At 36.6% G+C, this 16147-nt stretch overlaps 2 protein-coding genes across 2 annotated transcripts; both read left to right on the top strand.

The window, feature by feature from the left end:
• The first annotated feature begins 1154 nt into the window (after positions 1–1154).
• Positions 1155–1656, top strand: LOC121316574 (calcium homeostasis modulator protein 5-like). The gene has a single exon (XM_041251615.1). It carries the CDS (start codon positions 1204–1206, stop codon positions 1591–1593), a length of 390 nt encoding a protein of 129 aa, XP_041107549.1. The 5' UTR covers positions 1155–1203; the 3' UTR covers positions 1594–1656.
• Positions 1657–6964: 5308 nt separating this feature from the next.
• rwdd1 (RWD domain containing 1) lies at positions 6965–14632 on the top strand. Its single transcript, XM_041253223.1, has 7 exons — positions 6965–7331; positions 8050–8115; positions 9148–9278; positions 10500–10643; positions 12874–13003; positions 14245–14307; positions 14404–14632. The coding sequence occupies exons 1-7, from the start codon at positions 7259–7261 to the stop codon at positions 14514–14516; spliced, it is 720 nt and encodes a 239-aa protein (XP_041109157.1). The 5' UTR covers positions 6965–7258; the 3' UTR covers positions 14517–14632.
• Positions 14633–16147: the final 1515 nt, after the last annotated feature.

Below are 16147 nucleotides of genomic sequence, written 5' to 3'. Positions count from 1 at the left end.
ATATATATATATATATATATATATATATATATACACACACACACACACACACACACACACACACACACACACACACACACACACACACACACACACACACACACACAGATTATTATTATTATTTTTTATTATTATTTTATTAATATCATCAGCATAAACATTGCTCCGATTAAACTTTTTTTTATTTATTAATTAATTACGTAACTGCAATTGTGTTTTCTCCGGTATTCATGGGCCATAAGGCCATTAACGAACCGGATAATTGATTTTATTTCCTGAATACGCAGTATGTTTGTGTGTGTGTGTGTGTGTGTGTGTGTGTGTGTGTGTATATATATATATATATATATATATATATATATAAAATATATATATATATATATATATACACATACACACACACATACACACACACACAATTGTATGACACATAATCATGGGTACAATCAAAATATTACTTAAATAACAATAACAGCAAACAAAAAAGACGGTGTGTTAAATTAAAGGGTGTTTGAAACTAAACCAATAACTAAGTGGTTTACAATAAAATAAAATTGTAAAAACACAATCCAGGATAGCTTTTGTATAAAATAATTTTTGTAGCATTTTTTTTTTAAATAATTCCCACCAATATACTAAAATAGTATACCTATGGTTTTTTAATGTCCACCGGTGTCTGCCACCTGTTTAACAAAGCATTAGCGTCACAAGTTTACATAGAGCAATGTATGGACGACAACTTAATAATAAAAGATAGATACAGTATTCACAAATACTTCCCAATATAGAACCGTTAATAAGTTCAAATATTCAGAACGCTTGTGTATCAAGTCGTTCTTCTCTTTTTGTGAAGCTGCAACGGCACTGCAGCTTCTTCCTGTTTAGATTCTGTGGGGGGTGAGCCGAGCAGCACCCATGTCGATCGTGAGTCGTCCTAAAGTCAGGTGAGTTTACACTGCCTTTCGGACGGACCACGTATTTAATTGGCGGTGTGCGTTTACACCTTAGAAAAAGACCTGGACAGGCCAAAGCCGTCCTAAAAACAGCCAATGTAAACGCACCATAAAGTACATGTAAGAGCTCCTAAATAAAACTCCTGAGTTGTTCATTTGAACCTTGTAACAGTTTGGTATATGGAGGTGTGTGTGTGGGGGGAAAGATTGTACATCAAGAGCTCATATTAAATAAGTGTCCTTTTTTCAGATGCTGGGCTGGTTGATTGTCTGTATTGCCGCGGTTATGGGATTGATCAGCACCTGTTACAATAACTGCAGGTCTCAAGTGAGCTACCTCCAACTCAGTTTCTGGAGGAAGTACACTGAGAAGGAAAAGGAGCAATTTGACTACTACGTTACAGAGCATGCTACAAAACTGGCAGACAGAAATCTGAAGAGCTTCTTTGAAAACACGGAACCAGAGGCCTTTCCTTTCCCCAGTCACAGCTCCTGGGAAGAGATTTCCTCCTTGTACACCTTCTGTAAGAGCGAGCAATATTACAGCACCCTGCAGAGGAATGTGGAGAAAGGACACAAGGACAAAGATGATGAAATGAAGAGTGCACTGGATTTTGTTGATGGAGTAGAAATTATGTGATCGAGAAATGTATTAAAACGTCAGACAGTCTGCCAGTGGAAGCCTGTTTTGCTTCACTTGAATATATCTTCTATGCATTCAGAATGTTATTGGTTGGATCTCAGTTCCATCGATGACATTAGAAGGTTCTTATACAGTTTTAATATAACTCAAAGAAACAAAATTATTCTAAACATTTTACACACCCTAAAGAGCTCAACTGTTACCATGGATAGAGAGCAATTGAACAGTAGCATTTCAGTTAGTTTCCTCGTACATTTACATAAAACAAAAAAAGTTCCTTTCAGCTCTTGTCAGAAAGCATAACAATTTGTAAGTAATAACACGAGAAGGAGTGAGTTGCACTGATACAATCCATGCTTCAGGTGTGTTATTTAGCTTATAAAATGTGTTAATATTTTAAAACTGATTCTCCTCTACTCTTTGAACCATTGTCGATGGAAATTTATCAAGTCAAGGCATGATTTGAAATGTTGATATACACAGACAGGCCAACCAAGTTAATGTTTTTTTTTTGGTTTTTTTTTGCATTTAACAAATACATGAATCACCTAGGCTAGAGGGGAGAACCCCAGTACAAATTCTCTAAAAGATGCCTAACCGAGTTTCCAAAATCTGTTAATAATCACCTCTTTAGAAAATCATTTTTCACCCTATAGGTCAAAATAGTGTGTCCGAGTTGCACCGTCGTTGTATTTTGGTTTTCTAATCTGGCAGTAAAATGTACTGACATTGTGCTGATGCTGTTGTACCATCATGGTTGTTTCTAATGTTGGAGATACTTGTGCAGTGTTGTGTCCCTGGTAAGCATGGACACCCCTGGGCACTCCCTCAGTTCTGTGGGCAAATGGTATCATCTTGTTAATTATCCCCCAGATCTATCTTATCCACATTAATGGCCTAGAAGCAGAGGTCCCAGCACAGATACATGCAGCACCCCACTGAGTACATGACCTCAATATAATACAGGGTTATTCAGCTACTATTCAGAAAAATAACGGAATACGTGTCCATGGGAACCCCTTATTTCAAATACTGAACCTCTCCATTCTATATATGTCCAAGTATAGTATTCCAAATATATATTGGAGACCCCAGACAGCACAGTTTATCACAACACAGGGGAATTAGAAAATAATACAAAGCCATTTATACAAGCTGATCCAGTGTTACTCTTCAGTGTTACTGTGGGTATTTTTTTAAGATCACTCCATATAAAGGTACTTTTAAATATTAGGAATTTTTTTTATCAAATCATTAGTTCGAGACAGTAGTTAATTCATTATATTATTACAGGGATTTCCATTTTAATAAGGACAAAAAAAAAAAAAAAAAAAAATCACTACCTCACCGCTTCTTTACTTTATACCAGTGTGTGACAGGGATGACTTTGTTATGACATCAGGAAAGAATCAGGAACAAAAACAAAAACAAACATTAGTACTGCAGGGCAAAAGACACTGCAGTGCCGTTTATTTTGAACACAAACAAAAACAAAACAAAAACAAATCTCAAACACAAAACAATGCGATCAGGCTGGGCATTAGCCTTCACTGATCGTACTTAAGTTATTTGTATCCTTATTTTTACCCTCCTCTTTCGCATTTGTTCCTTTTATGCAGGTGACCATCTCCCAGTTGGCAAACATTAATTATTAGGGAGATGATCACCATCTGCACAAGGTTTTTTTTACTTGTGGATGAGTCTTCCCATCCACACTACCAAACAAAAAACACCCCTGCCTCTTCGCTGTCACATTTAATAAAACAATAACAAAACGCATGGCTTTCACTGTCATTTATATACATAGTAAATAATAATAATAACAACAATAATAATAATAATACTACTACAAAACAACTATACTTCATAGGAGCAGGGCTTTACCCTGCCCCCTTCTCCTGTACAGGGCTCCTGGCCCTGTCACACAGTGATATAACCTATCAGCAACCTTTAGTTTTGTCTTTTATATTTTGTAAACCACAGGTTTTAAATATCTTAATATTTGTTTAACAAGGTTAGTAGTACCTCGATTAGCCTCATTCGTTACCTGCACTTTACCATTCTTTAACTGTGCTTTTTGCACGTTGCTATGCTTTTGCGAAGGTATACTTCTGTAAGGATACTTCGAATTCAGTAAATTATCAGGGCCTACTCTCTGAAATCTATTATGTCAAAAGCAGGGGTCTCCAACCCTGGTCCTGCAGAGCTACTGTGGCTGCTGGTTTTAATTTCAACCAATCTCTCAGTTACTTAATTGAACCAATTATTGGCTTAATAGTCAAGATTAACAGGCTTTCCAGATCTTTAGCCACTGATTATGTAAAGACACCTATAAAACCTCCTGGATAGGGGCTCTCCAGGACCAGGGTTGGAAACCCCTGGCCTAAAGTAATGAGAATTGTTCACATTTTAATTGACTTTACCTTTGCAATGACCCTGCGGTTTCCTGATAACTTTAACATTTTCCAACATAAGAATGGGCTACAAAATATAGCAGGGTTGGTAGGTGAAGTAACCACACACAGGGACATAAACACAATATACGCTAATTGAAAAGGAGCCGTCTCTTTTGTACAGCGGTATCGGTGCTATGCTTTAGTGCGAGAGGTCCTGGGTTTGCGCCCGCCCTCCGCCTGTGTGTGGATCGCCTCGCCCCATTCTTGCTAAAAACCCATGCTTATGGTCTAGCACAGGGGTGTCAAACTCAATTTTACCAAGGGCCATATCTTAATTTACCGTTAGATTTGTGGGCCACAAAATACACCTGCACTTTAATATTTGATGTGGAAAATGCATGTTTATAGTTACAGTTTTTATATGTATTGTATATGAGACCTATTAATTTAAAACTAATGTTATCTTACCTATTTGCTGCATTGTGCGTTGAGTTCTCATTTACGAGCCAAACCGGCTCGGCACCTTTTTCATGAAGCTCGTCAATATCGGGATTCGTGTTTTGTGCTGAAGCAATCTTTAACATGGACTGGAGCGTACAGTCTTGTCATTAAGGCGACATCTTTGAGCAAATGTATTAGTGACAATCAGTTAAAACAGCTGTTAACACAAGTACGCACATTGACATGACATGTGGAGCTGTGGGAATGTGGCAGGAAGGAACGGTTAAAAACTGCTCAGCCAAGACACAATTAAGGGCCATTCACACCGGACGCGTCACGCATGCCACCTCTTGCGCATCGCTCTGCAGTTACCGCAGACTACTATTCACACCGAACGCAGCAGAGGAAAAGTCAGTGGGCGGTGTGCTATTACGTCACGGCTGCATGTACAAGCTGGCGGGGAAAGACACAGCAAATTGTTTTTGTTTTTTTTGTTTTTTTTTAGAATTTAAAGAGATCAGGATTACTTTGATCCAAAGGAGGAGGATTTAGCTTTCAAATGATCATAGAACATTGATATTTTGTTCGATTACTTCTGCACACTTATCAGCTTCAGACCCCTCCACTGATCAGCTTCTCGCACCGCTGTATTGCCAAATTCTGCCCATTGCTGAATTTTGCACTACTTTGCGAGTCATTGAAGTTTGTCCGTGCGATGACATAAGCTATCACCGTGGTTTAATATTTGTATATTTTGGACATCACACACACACATTTATTTCTACATAGCGTCCTGAAATATGTATTTTCAGTCATTGAAACTTTTTGTGTACATCCAAAAAACACCTTTTCGGTTTTTTTGTTTTTTGTTTTTTTCTTCTTTATATAATTTCATTTTTGCCCTAAAACAGAAACAGCCTCGGGAAAAATATAAACAAACCGAACCTAAAAAGAACAGCTCGTGCATGAAAAAGTTTAAATGCAAAAGATGCGGATCTGAGCAGTTTGTCTAGCATATGGAATACAATGTAAAAATGAATCACTTTGCGAAGATGTGTAAATCAAAGCAAGTGCACACAATTTAAATTCTAGTTGTGAAAACCAATGCAAACCCAACTCTAGGAATAAAAGCATGTGAAAATTTGAAGCTAATTCAGAGAGTAATGGCTGTCACCACCAATGATGTACTAAGTATGAGAATGTGTTTCAAGGCATTCGCAGGGATGGTTACCTACTTAGGGAAGTTCATTCCAAATATGTCAGAACAGCATGGCACTGGGAACAAAAACACCAAGAAGCTTTGACAAGTCTGAAGAGGACACTGACTGGACTGGGAGAAATAGGCTGGTGCTCTCCGAGCAGTAATATTTATTTAAACACAGTTATATGAAATAGTTAATAAAACACAGACTTGGATGCGGTGTTACAAAAAGATTGCTAAAGTATCTTGTTAGTAAAAGTTAACTACATGTATTGTCCCCAAGCGACACCTACAGGAGAAAGAGAGAACGTCAAGCCTAATTATGAAGTATAGGCTGCTCCACCCACCAAAGCCTTGATGGACAGTCAAGCATCACCTGGGATTAAATTAATTAAAACAAACCCACACAAAATCAAAGAGTAGTAAATTAAAACAATAAATTATAGTGCACGTGATACAAATAAAACCAAGCAAAATCCAAACATATCACTGACGAATGCCTTCAATGCTCTAGGGAGCAGACGGCAAAGCAGTGAAGCTCTCCCGTTAATAGAGGGCGCGTTCAAGGGGATCGTTCTGCGCAGATTTTGACCAATTTAGCCAATGGGTGCGTTCACAGAGATCATTCTTAGAAGATCATTGGCTAAATTGGTCAAAATCTGCGCAGAACGATCCCCGTGAACGCGCCCTCTATTAACGGGAGAGCTTCACTGCTTTGCCGTCTGCTCCCTAGAGCATTGAAGGCATTCGTCAATGATATGTTTGGATTTTGCTTGGTTTTATTTGTATCACTTTCTGCAAAGAATCTGCGCAGAATGAGCCCCGTGAACGCACCCATAGTTCTTGATAATCCTTATCCATGTCCAAATCTCTAGTATGGGTTTCTAGCTGGTATTGCAAGTGTATAAAATACGTACATTACAATACACAACCAAGGGTTCCATTTATTTATCTTATAATTATCTTAGCTCTTTTTATAAACTAACATCACACAGCATGCAGAAATTTCAGATACTAATTACATTATCGACGAGGATAAATCATAAAACCTAACAATTGAACAGATCCCTGATTTACTGGTCTTGTGGTTTGTTTAAATAAGTGATCACACAATTACGTCGCGTTGTTGTAAAGCAGACCCACGAGTCACTACTATATTACACTACCCACAATCTTCATGTGATCTGCCTACACCAGCAACTCTGCAGTTTTTGTTTTTTTTTGTTTTGTTTTGTTTTTTTAAATCTGTGATCATATATCACCATCACCATCAGACGTCAACATTGTCACTCAACACGTGATTAAAACAGACCCTGTTAATCTATCCACGAACGCGCGATCGGTAGTTACGCTTTCTGATACTGTGGATATTACATTTAAGGAAACAAAATTGAGGTTAATATTAGAAATACGTAATCAATGTTCAAGACACGGTGTGGTCATTCTTGAAAATATACTGCAGATAACAGATTTAATTGGCAGACGCGGTCCTCCAGCCTGTTCAGAACTTACCTGTCATTGTCGAGAAATAGATCTTGCTTGGGCCTCCGTTTTCTCTGCTGGTGGCAGTGTAAATCAGTAGCAATATTTTAATGTATTAATCAATGGAAAATTGTGGAAAAAAATGACGGATTACGGAGAAGAGCAGAGGAACGAAGTGGAGGCTTTAGAATCAATTTATCCGGATTCGTTTACAGGTAGATACAAAAAAAGAAAAAAAAAACTCCATACTGCAGAAATCGAAAACGTGTCTCACACACTGCGCCTAGTGCTTGCTTGTGAATGTTGTTCACTATTTTAATGTAGATATAGGAAGCAAATACTAACGTGGCGATGTTCAATTAACGCTAAATCCATTAAATTAGTATCTGTATGTGTGTAATTATATATACAATATATATATATATATGTATATATATATATATATATATATATTACGTACCAAGCGTGTAAAACTACAGACCGTTTGTGGGCCATACAATGTATTTATGTTTATGTTTGGACACGAAAAATTACTAAATACAAATACAAAACCTGTGCTTTTAATCATTAAGTAAAATACTATAGTATTTCTATATTATTATAAGTATTATTATATTAATATACTAATAATAATAATAGTAATAATAATAATTGTTATGAAACTGTAAGTAAATGCGTGTCATGAAGTCGCAGGTTTTCTTATACTTCGTATTATAATGTAATGCTTCACCAGCTTTTACGTAATTCACACCCAATTATTTAGCAGCAACTGTGTATATGTTGCTCAACCCTTTTGAAAATGTTTTGTATCTTGCAACAATTTGTGTACAGTATGTGGCGATGTATGAAAGCTGCAGCAGTTCCCTGTTGCAAGTTGTTTTTTTAGGCAGGATGGACACAGATATAATCTATTCTTTCTTGTTCCTTTTGCAGTTCTATCAAAAAACCCCACAAGTTTTACAATCACTGTGACTTCAGATGCAGGAGAGGATGATGAGAGTAAGTAGGGTCTCTGAACTAAATCTATTGGTTTTTAGGAAATTCCATATGAGTGTCATACCATGGGTATTAAGACTTTTACTAAAAATGATGCAATAGTCTTTAAAGGCTTTAGTTGTAAAATCCCTGTTTGGTATATCCACTGCCACTTTCTTAGGACCTGTACCTAATATCAGGTTGGGCAACCACTTTGTCAGATTACAGGCTGGACACGATTTGGCATTCAGTCCTGGAAGGTGTCTCAAGGGATGTTAATCCGTTAAGTCATTAATGTTTAACATAGTTGGTGCAGAGGTGTAGGCAGAGAATTGTAATGATGAATGGGTCATTCAAATAAGCTCAATTAGCATGTGATCCAGAGATAGTGGTTGCAGTGGAAGCTGTCTGAAGTCTCTGTCATGCAAGTTCACTTGGATGGGTGCATTACCGTTGAAAGTGACCATCTGTGCTGTATTGTTGGGCGGACTTGAACCACAATGATGCTTAAGTAGACTACAGCATTCGTTCGGCCTTTGAGTGCTCAGGGGACCAGGGTATACCTGGAGAACATGCCTGCAGCAGGGCGCTGCCAACTACAATTAGGTAGACCTGTCCAGATATAGTCAGACAAGGTTTCGGTGAACCCACAAACAATTACTGTGTTTCTTTCTTTCATTGTTTTATTTCATTTGGCTATATTGACATGATGTATTACCTGCCCATATTTTGTAATGCAGAGCAATATTCCATCATTGCTGTGGTTGTAACCCTATTTTTTAGTAAAACCAATCATTCTTAACATGGGTTTTTTTCCCCTGAGAAAAGTACTATGAATCTGTTACATTGTTACAGTGTCTGGACCATGGACAGAACAATAGATAATGGAATTGTACCAATAGAAAAGTAAACTTGTGCCCATGTTGTAATCGGTGATCAGGGCTGATATATTTGTGCTATCCCGTTGTATACATGTTACAGAGCGAAGTTAAAAGTGATTAATGTGCTCTTTAATGCAACTGGTTACATCTCTCTCCCTGTAATCATCATTCTTAGCGGTCCAGGTAAACTTCAAGTTTACGTACGTAAAGAAATACCCAGACGAACCTCCTCTCTATGAAATTCTGGAGACAGAGAACCTTGAAGACAGTGATGTCGCCGACATTTTGACATTAGTTCAACAACAGGTAATCTTTAGTGCTATTAACAGAATAATTGGTTTCTATTGCTTAGTATTTTGCGGTTACTACATTTCTATATCATACAGCACAAGTCTCTCCAAGTATATAGGAAGCTTTTGGCTCAAACTTCAAAGCCAGTTATTATTAAGGAATACCCCAACAATACACTCTTTTTCACCAATGTACACCATACCAGCTTTGGAAAACAAACTATTGTAATGCTGGTCCCTGTGCTGCAGAAACAACCATATTGTTTTGATTAAATGTATGAACATTTGGCTAAAGCTTATCAGACCTTGTTTACCATGAATAATAGAGCCATCTTCTACATGGGTTCGTGGTCATGTCATGCCTAAATATCTACTTTTCGAGTTGTTCTGTCAAGAAGTTCTAGCTGGGGGCAGTTTTTCAATGTGGACTCATAAAGCTTTACTTAGGGATCTGTATCTGTGTTATAAGTTAATACATTGTGTGTAGGTCTTTTGTTGTATAAGCCATGCCATCTTGTGAAGTTTTGGCGAGAGGACTGTGAAGCTGAACTGACCGGTTTTGGCCGCACAAACTACGAAATTGCGTCTCTTATACAATTAGAGACACCTTACACACAGCTTATTATAAATTACACAAATGAAGATGGTACTCCACAATAGCCTTAAAATGAAAAAAATCATTATCCCCCCTCCCTAAGTCATGAAGTGGTTCAGTCCAAAATTAATCACCATAGTCATGTTGAGATTATTATTTAATAACTAAAGTGATACCGGAGAAACGTGTGTTTTTAAAAGTTTGTTGCGATTTTGGTAATATTTTCTTCTTAAGAAACTAGTGTCTTAATTCATCAAAATTGAAAGAAAGAGTTTAGTTAATAGGGTGAATCAATTTTACAAAAGGTATCAGGTTTGTGTTTTTTAGTTTTGTTTAGATTTCTGGGTGTGGTATTGTATTCACGGGATGACAGCTGTACACAGGATAAGATGTACTAGAAATTTGGCAGGTACTTCACTCGGATTGATTTCTGATATGTGGTATATAATAAATGTAGTGGTGTTGCGTTGAACAGCCCCTGACAGGAGGTGATTACATCTTGTTAGACATACAAAGTAGGTCATTAGGACCATCACACATACTGTGACCTGGATATTGTGATACAGTATGTATTGTGATCTTAGCAACAGCTATTATCTAACTAAAATGCACTCCTTGTCCTCTAAATTTCCATTTGTACAGGCGGAAGAAAACCTGGGCATGGTGATGATATTCACACTGTTAACTGCAGTGCAGGAAAAATTAAATGAAGTTGTAGATCAAATTAAGAACCGACGAGAGGAGGAGAAGAAGAAGAAAGAAATAGAAGCAGAAGAGGCAGAAAAGGTCTGTATGTGGGTGGAGTCGCATGTATTTGAAGGACTGGAAACAAAATCTGTATGACCAGAATTCCACTTTGAACAAATTAAGTAAAAATGTGAATCTTCACATTCAGAAGGTTTCTCCTTGATTCATTTGTGTGTTCCATGATTGAGAGGCCTAAATGCACAGTTGTTTGTTTAGGTACTGTAGATCACTACAGCTACAGGAGTGTGGAATTCATGTTGCCCGAAGTCCCCGACAACAAGATTTGTCTGAGGGACAACAAGTTTTTTTGTTCTACTTTGCCCATTGGACAAATGGTTATTTTTAATTTTTTTCCCTCTTTGTATTTTTATTCTATTGCTAGAAAAAAAAAACACCCCGGGTAGATTTCTAGAGAGCCACGTAAGTTTCTGAAAACGGTGAATTGCAGACGTCTAGCACATACACATAAATATTTAAAAATAAGTACCTCTAAACCTCAAACCAGAAGTATATACTCAGCTATACATATCCCTTTAATTCACAAACCCTGTCACATGCAGTACTGTATAAAATATCTTACAGCTGGCAGAGAATATAGCGAAAAATAATCCATGTTTCAGTGTTTTACATCTTATGAAACCAGATGCTTTTTAAATAAATTACTTATTTATGTATTGTCATTTTACAAACTTTTACAAAACACTCTGCATCTGAGTAATTTAGAGTAGCTTTGTGCCGTGCCTGCAAAATAACACACTTACTGTAGATAATTTGATTAGCATTATAGATTAAAATGTATAGAAATGATGCAAACAATAGTGGCAAAAGTTGTGGAAAGACAGGTCCCATTTAGTGATGATAGTATACAGAAACAATGTCCTGTCTATCATTCAGAAGCCTAGTGAAGAAAAATATTTTTTGTTCCGTTTTGGCATTTTATCTGAGAATGTATTGTTACACCAAACTGGTGCTCACATAGATAGAAAAATATAACTCAGGGGGCTTCCATTGACACATGTATCCTCTCCAAAAACCTTAACTACAGACTGCCAGTAATGTAAATGATTAATATTCCCACGTGTCTTTAAAGGCTGCATGGTTTATTATTTTAAGGGAATTACCATTATTCCTGAAACTAAGGTAGCAGCATGTTTTATTTTTTTCTGTGCAAGGTAAGTCTGCTGTATAATAACACATCATGTTTAAATAAATCATTAGGGGTAGCTGTAGTTTTAACTGTCAACTTTGGGTTCAGGAAAAGTCAGGATAAAGAAAAAAACAATGAAAAAGACACGTGTAAATCTAGTGCCAGTGATAATGCTGCTACCTTTTATCTTAAATTTCATGAAGCAAAAATGGTTATTAATCACTTATTGATTGTGTTCACTGTTAAATAAAAGCAAAATCCTACAAATTGTATTCTACTTTTTTGTGTGTTTTTTGTGCAACAGGAGGTGTGAAGTAAGTTTTTCTAGCATTGGACAAGAAGTTGTTTTTTTTGTTTGTTTTTTCTCCAAAATTTTGCACCCCTGACCTAATGCCTGTAGTGTTTGAAACATTATTGTCTACTTGAAGATACACTTTCTGTCCTGTGATTGTGTGTTTTTGAAGTTGGAGGATAACTTGTTTCTGGTCTTGTTTCATAGTTTTAGCTGTGTTAGCAGTTCTTGTAAGAACTTGCAACAGTAGTAGATTATACAATGAAGCTAAACAGAAATGTATAAAGGGTGTATATTCCTGATAACATTAGACATGCACAGTAAACAACTGTTCGTCGTTCCAATGATTGTCATACAGTGATGTCGATAAGTTGATGTTGCTGCTAGGTGACTTCACAATAGGGAACTACTTTAGACCAGAATTCGCTGTGCAGTAAAAAAAAAATAAAAAATTGCTTGCACACTTCCTGTATTTATATAAAATTCATCTTTGCACAATTTTTATAAAACAAAAATAATGCTAAAGTGCTGTGTTCTTGGAGTTTAATCTTCATACATTTTTTTTTGTTTGTTTTTTTTTTTAATACCCAAGCAATAGGGATACAGTTGAGGTGTTTTTATGAATGTACGTATTTCACACTGTAGAGATTTATATGTACAGAGAGAGCTACATTTGTGAGGGAACTTGCTCAGGAAGGCTCTGTAGCACTATAGTATTTGAGATTGTCAGATTCTCTTCCTCCTGCTTGCCATGTTTATACCGTGGATGCAGGTCATGGTAATTTTACATTATTTTCTTTTTTTTTCTTGTATTTTTGTATGTGCTACAGGTGCAATTCCATGGCACTGTTGTCACGATAGAAAACTTTCTGTCTTGGAAAGCTAAATTTGAACTGGAGATGGCAGAACTTAACAGAAAAAAACTGAAGGAAGAGGAAGCTTTGAAATCCAAACTGACTGGTACGTGAACCCTCAGGTTTTGTATTGAACTTGTTGCTTGCTGTTACTGCTTTGGAGAAACCATGCTATGTTACGATTTTGTGTAATCATATCCAGGGCACAGGCTGAATTTCAGACCTGTAGCTCCTTTTTTCACTTCTTAACTATAATGCATAATGGCAGTTATCCTTGAAACAGCCCTTCTTATTTGATCACATTGCTACCCTGACATCAGCATGCTGATGTGTAGAAGCTGTAGACTCCTAGCAGCCTTAATACATTCAAAAAAATAAGTTTACTTTATCATCAGCAATTTTAAGCATCTGCGGTGCACTACTGAAGTCGATACCTTGGTTGAAAACAGCTTCTCAGAATTTTTGAAACACCAAAGAAAAAAAATAAACAAATGTGGATTTCTTTCTTTATTGTTCAGTCTTTCTTACTACAGTGCAATAACCAGAACTTGATTCTTTTTTACAAAATTATTTTAAAACTCCCATTTTGCTGTCATTTTGTTATGCAGCTATAAGAACCCACGGCTCTGTTAACAGCAATGAATAATTTGTATTTCTTACCTTACTGTTGTCATGTACTGATGACTCATGCTTGTTTTGTGCCATAGGGCATTTCTAATAAATAAGTTTAAAAAAACAGGCTTAAGTTTGTTAAATATTTGACTACTTGACTGTCATCACTTATTCTGTTGGCACACTGACTAGTTAATGTTCCCAATAGAGAATGACCAAAACATAGCTTACACACCGACTGCTGTATTTAAATTATTATTTGCATGAATTTTATACAACGAGATTAACACGCTCATGCTGAAGTGCTGTGCGCTTGGGTTTAAGCTTTACTTGTTCCCCAGTACATTAAGAACCTTCTCCCTCTTCATTACTGTGTAATGTTGTCACAGCACTCAGCCATGGTTCAGTACTCTCTGGGAAAGCATGCTGTGGATTGGATGGGCAATGCAGATGGTTACTGAGCTGCACTTGCCTTCACACAGTCGACTTTGGGATAAGTGTTTGTTTTTTGGTAACTCTACTCATTTTCAAGGTAGGTTAGATGATTTGGGAGTCAGGTCAACTTGCCTCCTGATTCCCCTCTAATGTAATCTAGCCCCAGTGTGCTTTCTCTAGCTAATATCCTAAAGCAGTGTGCATGGCCTATTGGTGTAGGCAATCACATTATTGAATAAAAAAAACTCTAAATAACATGACTAATAATAAAATCTCCTACTTTTATGTTATTTTTTGTAGGAAAACAGCTGTTTGAAAGGGATCATAATCTTGACACGTCCGATATTCAGTTTCTGGAAGAAGGTAATGTAGAAAAGTGCAGCTTACATTTCGTTCTACTGGTGGTATTTCCAGGAGTTGTAAATTGTATAAATTGCTCTGCCTGTGTTTGCATTCCAGCTGGCAACAACGTGGAAGTGGATGAGTCTTTATTTCAAGACATGGATGATTTAGAGCTGGATGAGGACGACCCAGATTTCAAGCCTGTGGATCTAGGAAGTGATGAGGACTGATCCCATTCAACTGGATCTGTGACTGCATCAGCCCGGCATGATTCAATTGTTTTTATTTTCATTTTCAGCTGCTTATAATTCCATCACTGTAACTAATAAATGTATTTAAAAAAAGAGTTGTTGTTTTCAAGGTTGTCTCACTATCCCTTGTGTATTGGGCTAGACTACAACAGTTAACTGTTAATGAGGAGAAAACACATTTTAAAACTAATCCATATGAAATCAAAGCAAATCAGACCTTACATGCTTGTTTCTGAAGTAAAATATGCTAGACGAACAGCAAATTGAAGAGGACCTTAAATACTCATAGCAATGTAAAAAATATAATGTAGTTTACGGTTTATAATACAGGGTAAATATTTACATAATTTGCCGTACCCCATCGAAACAGGAAATGGCAGTGTTAAGTCACACACTCAAATAAGCAGTGTGTTTTTCAAAAGAAGTGTGGCATTAAAAGAATGTATATTTCCAAAAGAAAAAAGACAGTAATCCATGGAACAAAACATTAATAAGTTGAGTATTTAGAGCCATTACTTGAATAATGAGCTATTTGTATTATTTTAAAAGAGCACATTATTAACCAGGTCGTTAGACCGAAGTCTCATCCTATGAAACACCAATAGTAATTGTGGCCAATATAAGAACATTCACAAATTAAATAAAATAATAAATACATTTCAACCAGCAACATTGACGCCTAGTGCCATTTACAAATGTGTAATGTTAATGGCAACATTAAAAAATCCTTCATACTTTCCTAATTAGGAGTAAAGACCACATTAACCAGATATTTAAGAATATGAAAAGCCAAAACTCCCGTTTCTAGTAGACATTGAAGCTCTAAGACAAATTGAGGGTACTTAAAAGACAGTGATGTCAGAACCTCGGTGACACTGTAGTGATGGCTTTCTGCATGAGGTATTAATGATGTTATTAATTGCAAGTTTTACATTGTGTATGTGTGTCTTTCATAGTTAAGTTCTTTTTAATCATTGTTTAAATTGTGTGAATGTGTTTTTACAGTCATTTTAATGTGCTTACTAATTCAGTTGCTTTAATATGCTTTTATATTAAGGTTCTATACAGTATTGTGTAAGTTTTGAGTTCTTTCATTTCCCATTGGCAAAACCAGCTACATGCAGTTTTGCATAGCCTAACAAGTCTGAAAGTCACAGATTTGTGTCTGAGCTAAACGCCAAAAGGCAGGAGATTAGCAAAGATAGTGTGAGATGGGGAGGGAAACTGAAAGACAAGATGTATGCGCCCTGCTAGGTACAATGTGGTATGCAGCCCCCTTTTTCCCCCGCAGAGGGAAGGTTCAGTGATAGAGTGGAAACCCCTATCATTGGACAGAAGCAAAACAAATGGGAGTGGAGTCAACAGTTGTTTACAAAGGTATAAATACCCAAAATGGCAAAGTTTTGTGAGTTTTTTCATCTCTTTTGAATTGACTCCATTGATATCCGTGCTTTCTGATACAAACTTATGCACTGAGCTATACTCTGGCCTGGTCCGAAGTCAGTTTAAATCTCGTGCTTATATGATTGTATTGGAGGTATACCTTTCTTGTATATAAAGTGTTTTTGAATCAAAAACCATTTGTCAGCTTAATCTTTTTCACTACAACG

This window comes from Polyodon spathula, chromosome 6 (assembly GCF_017654505.1).
Source record: "Polyodon spathula isolate WHYD16114869_AA chromosome 6, ASM1765450v1, whole genome shotgun sequence".
Lineage (NCBI taxonomy): Eukaryota > Metazoa > Chordata > Actinopteri > Acipenseriformes > Polyodontidae > Polyodon > Polyodon spathula.
Note: the sequence above shows the minus strand (reverse complement) of the source record. Positions and strands in the feature narration are given on the sequence as shown.

Excerpts from the sequence above, each read along its gene's own strand:
- LOC121316574 (XM_041251615.1), top strand. The coding sequence starts at position 1,204 with ATGCTGGGCTGGTTGATTGTCTGTATTGCCGCGGTTATGGGATTGATC.
- rwdd1 (XM_041253223.1), top strand. The coding sequence starts at position 7,259 with ATGACGGATTACGGAGAAGAGCAGAGGAACGAAGTGGAGGCTTTAGAA. Across the intron at positions 8,116-9,147 it reads TGCAGGAGAGGATGATGAGA|CGGTCCAGGTAAACTTCAAG; the intron begins GTAAGTAGGGTC and ends CATCATTCTTAG. Across the intron at positions 10,644-12,873 it reads AAGCAGAAGAGGCAGAAAAG|GTGCAATTCCATGGCACTGT; the intron begins GTCTGTATGTGG and ends TATGTGCTACAG.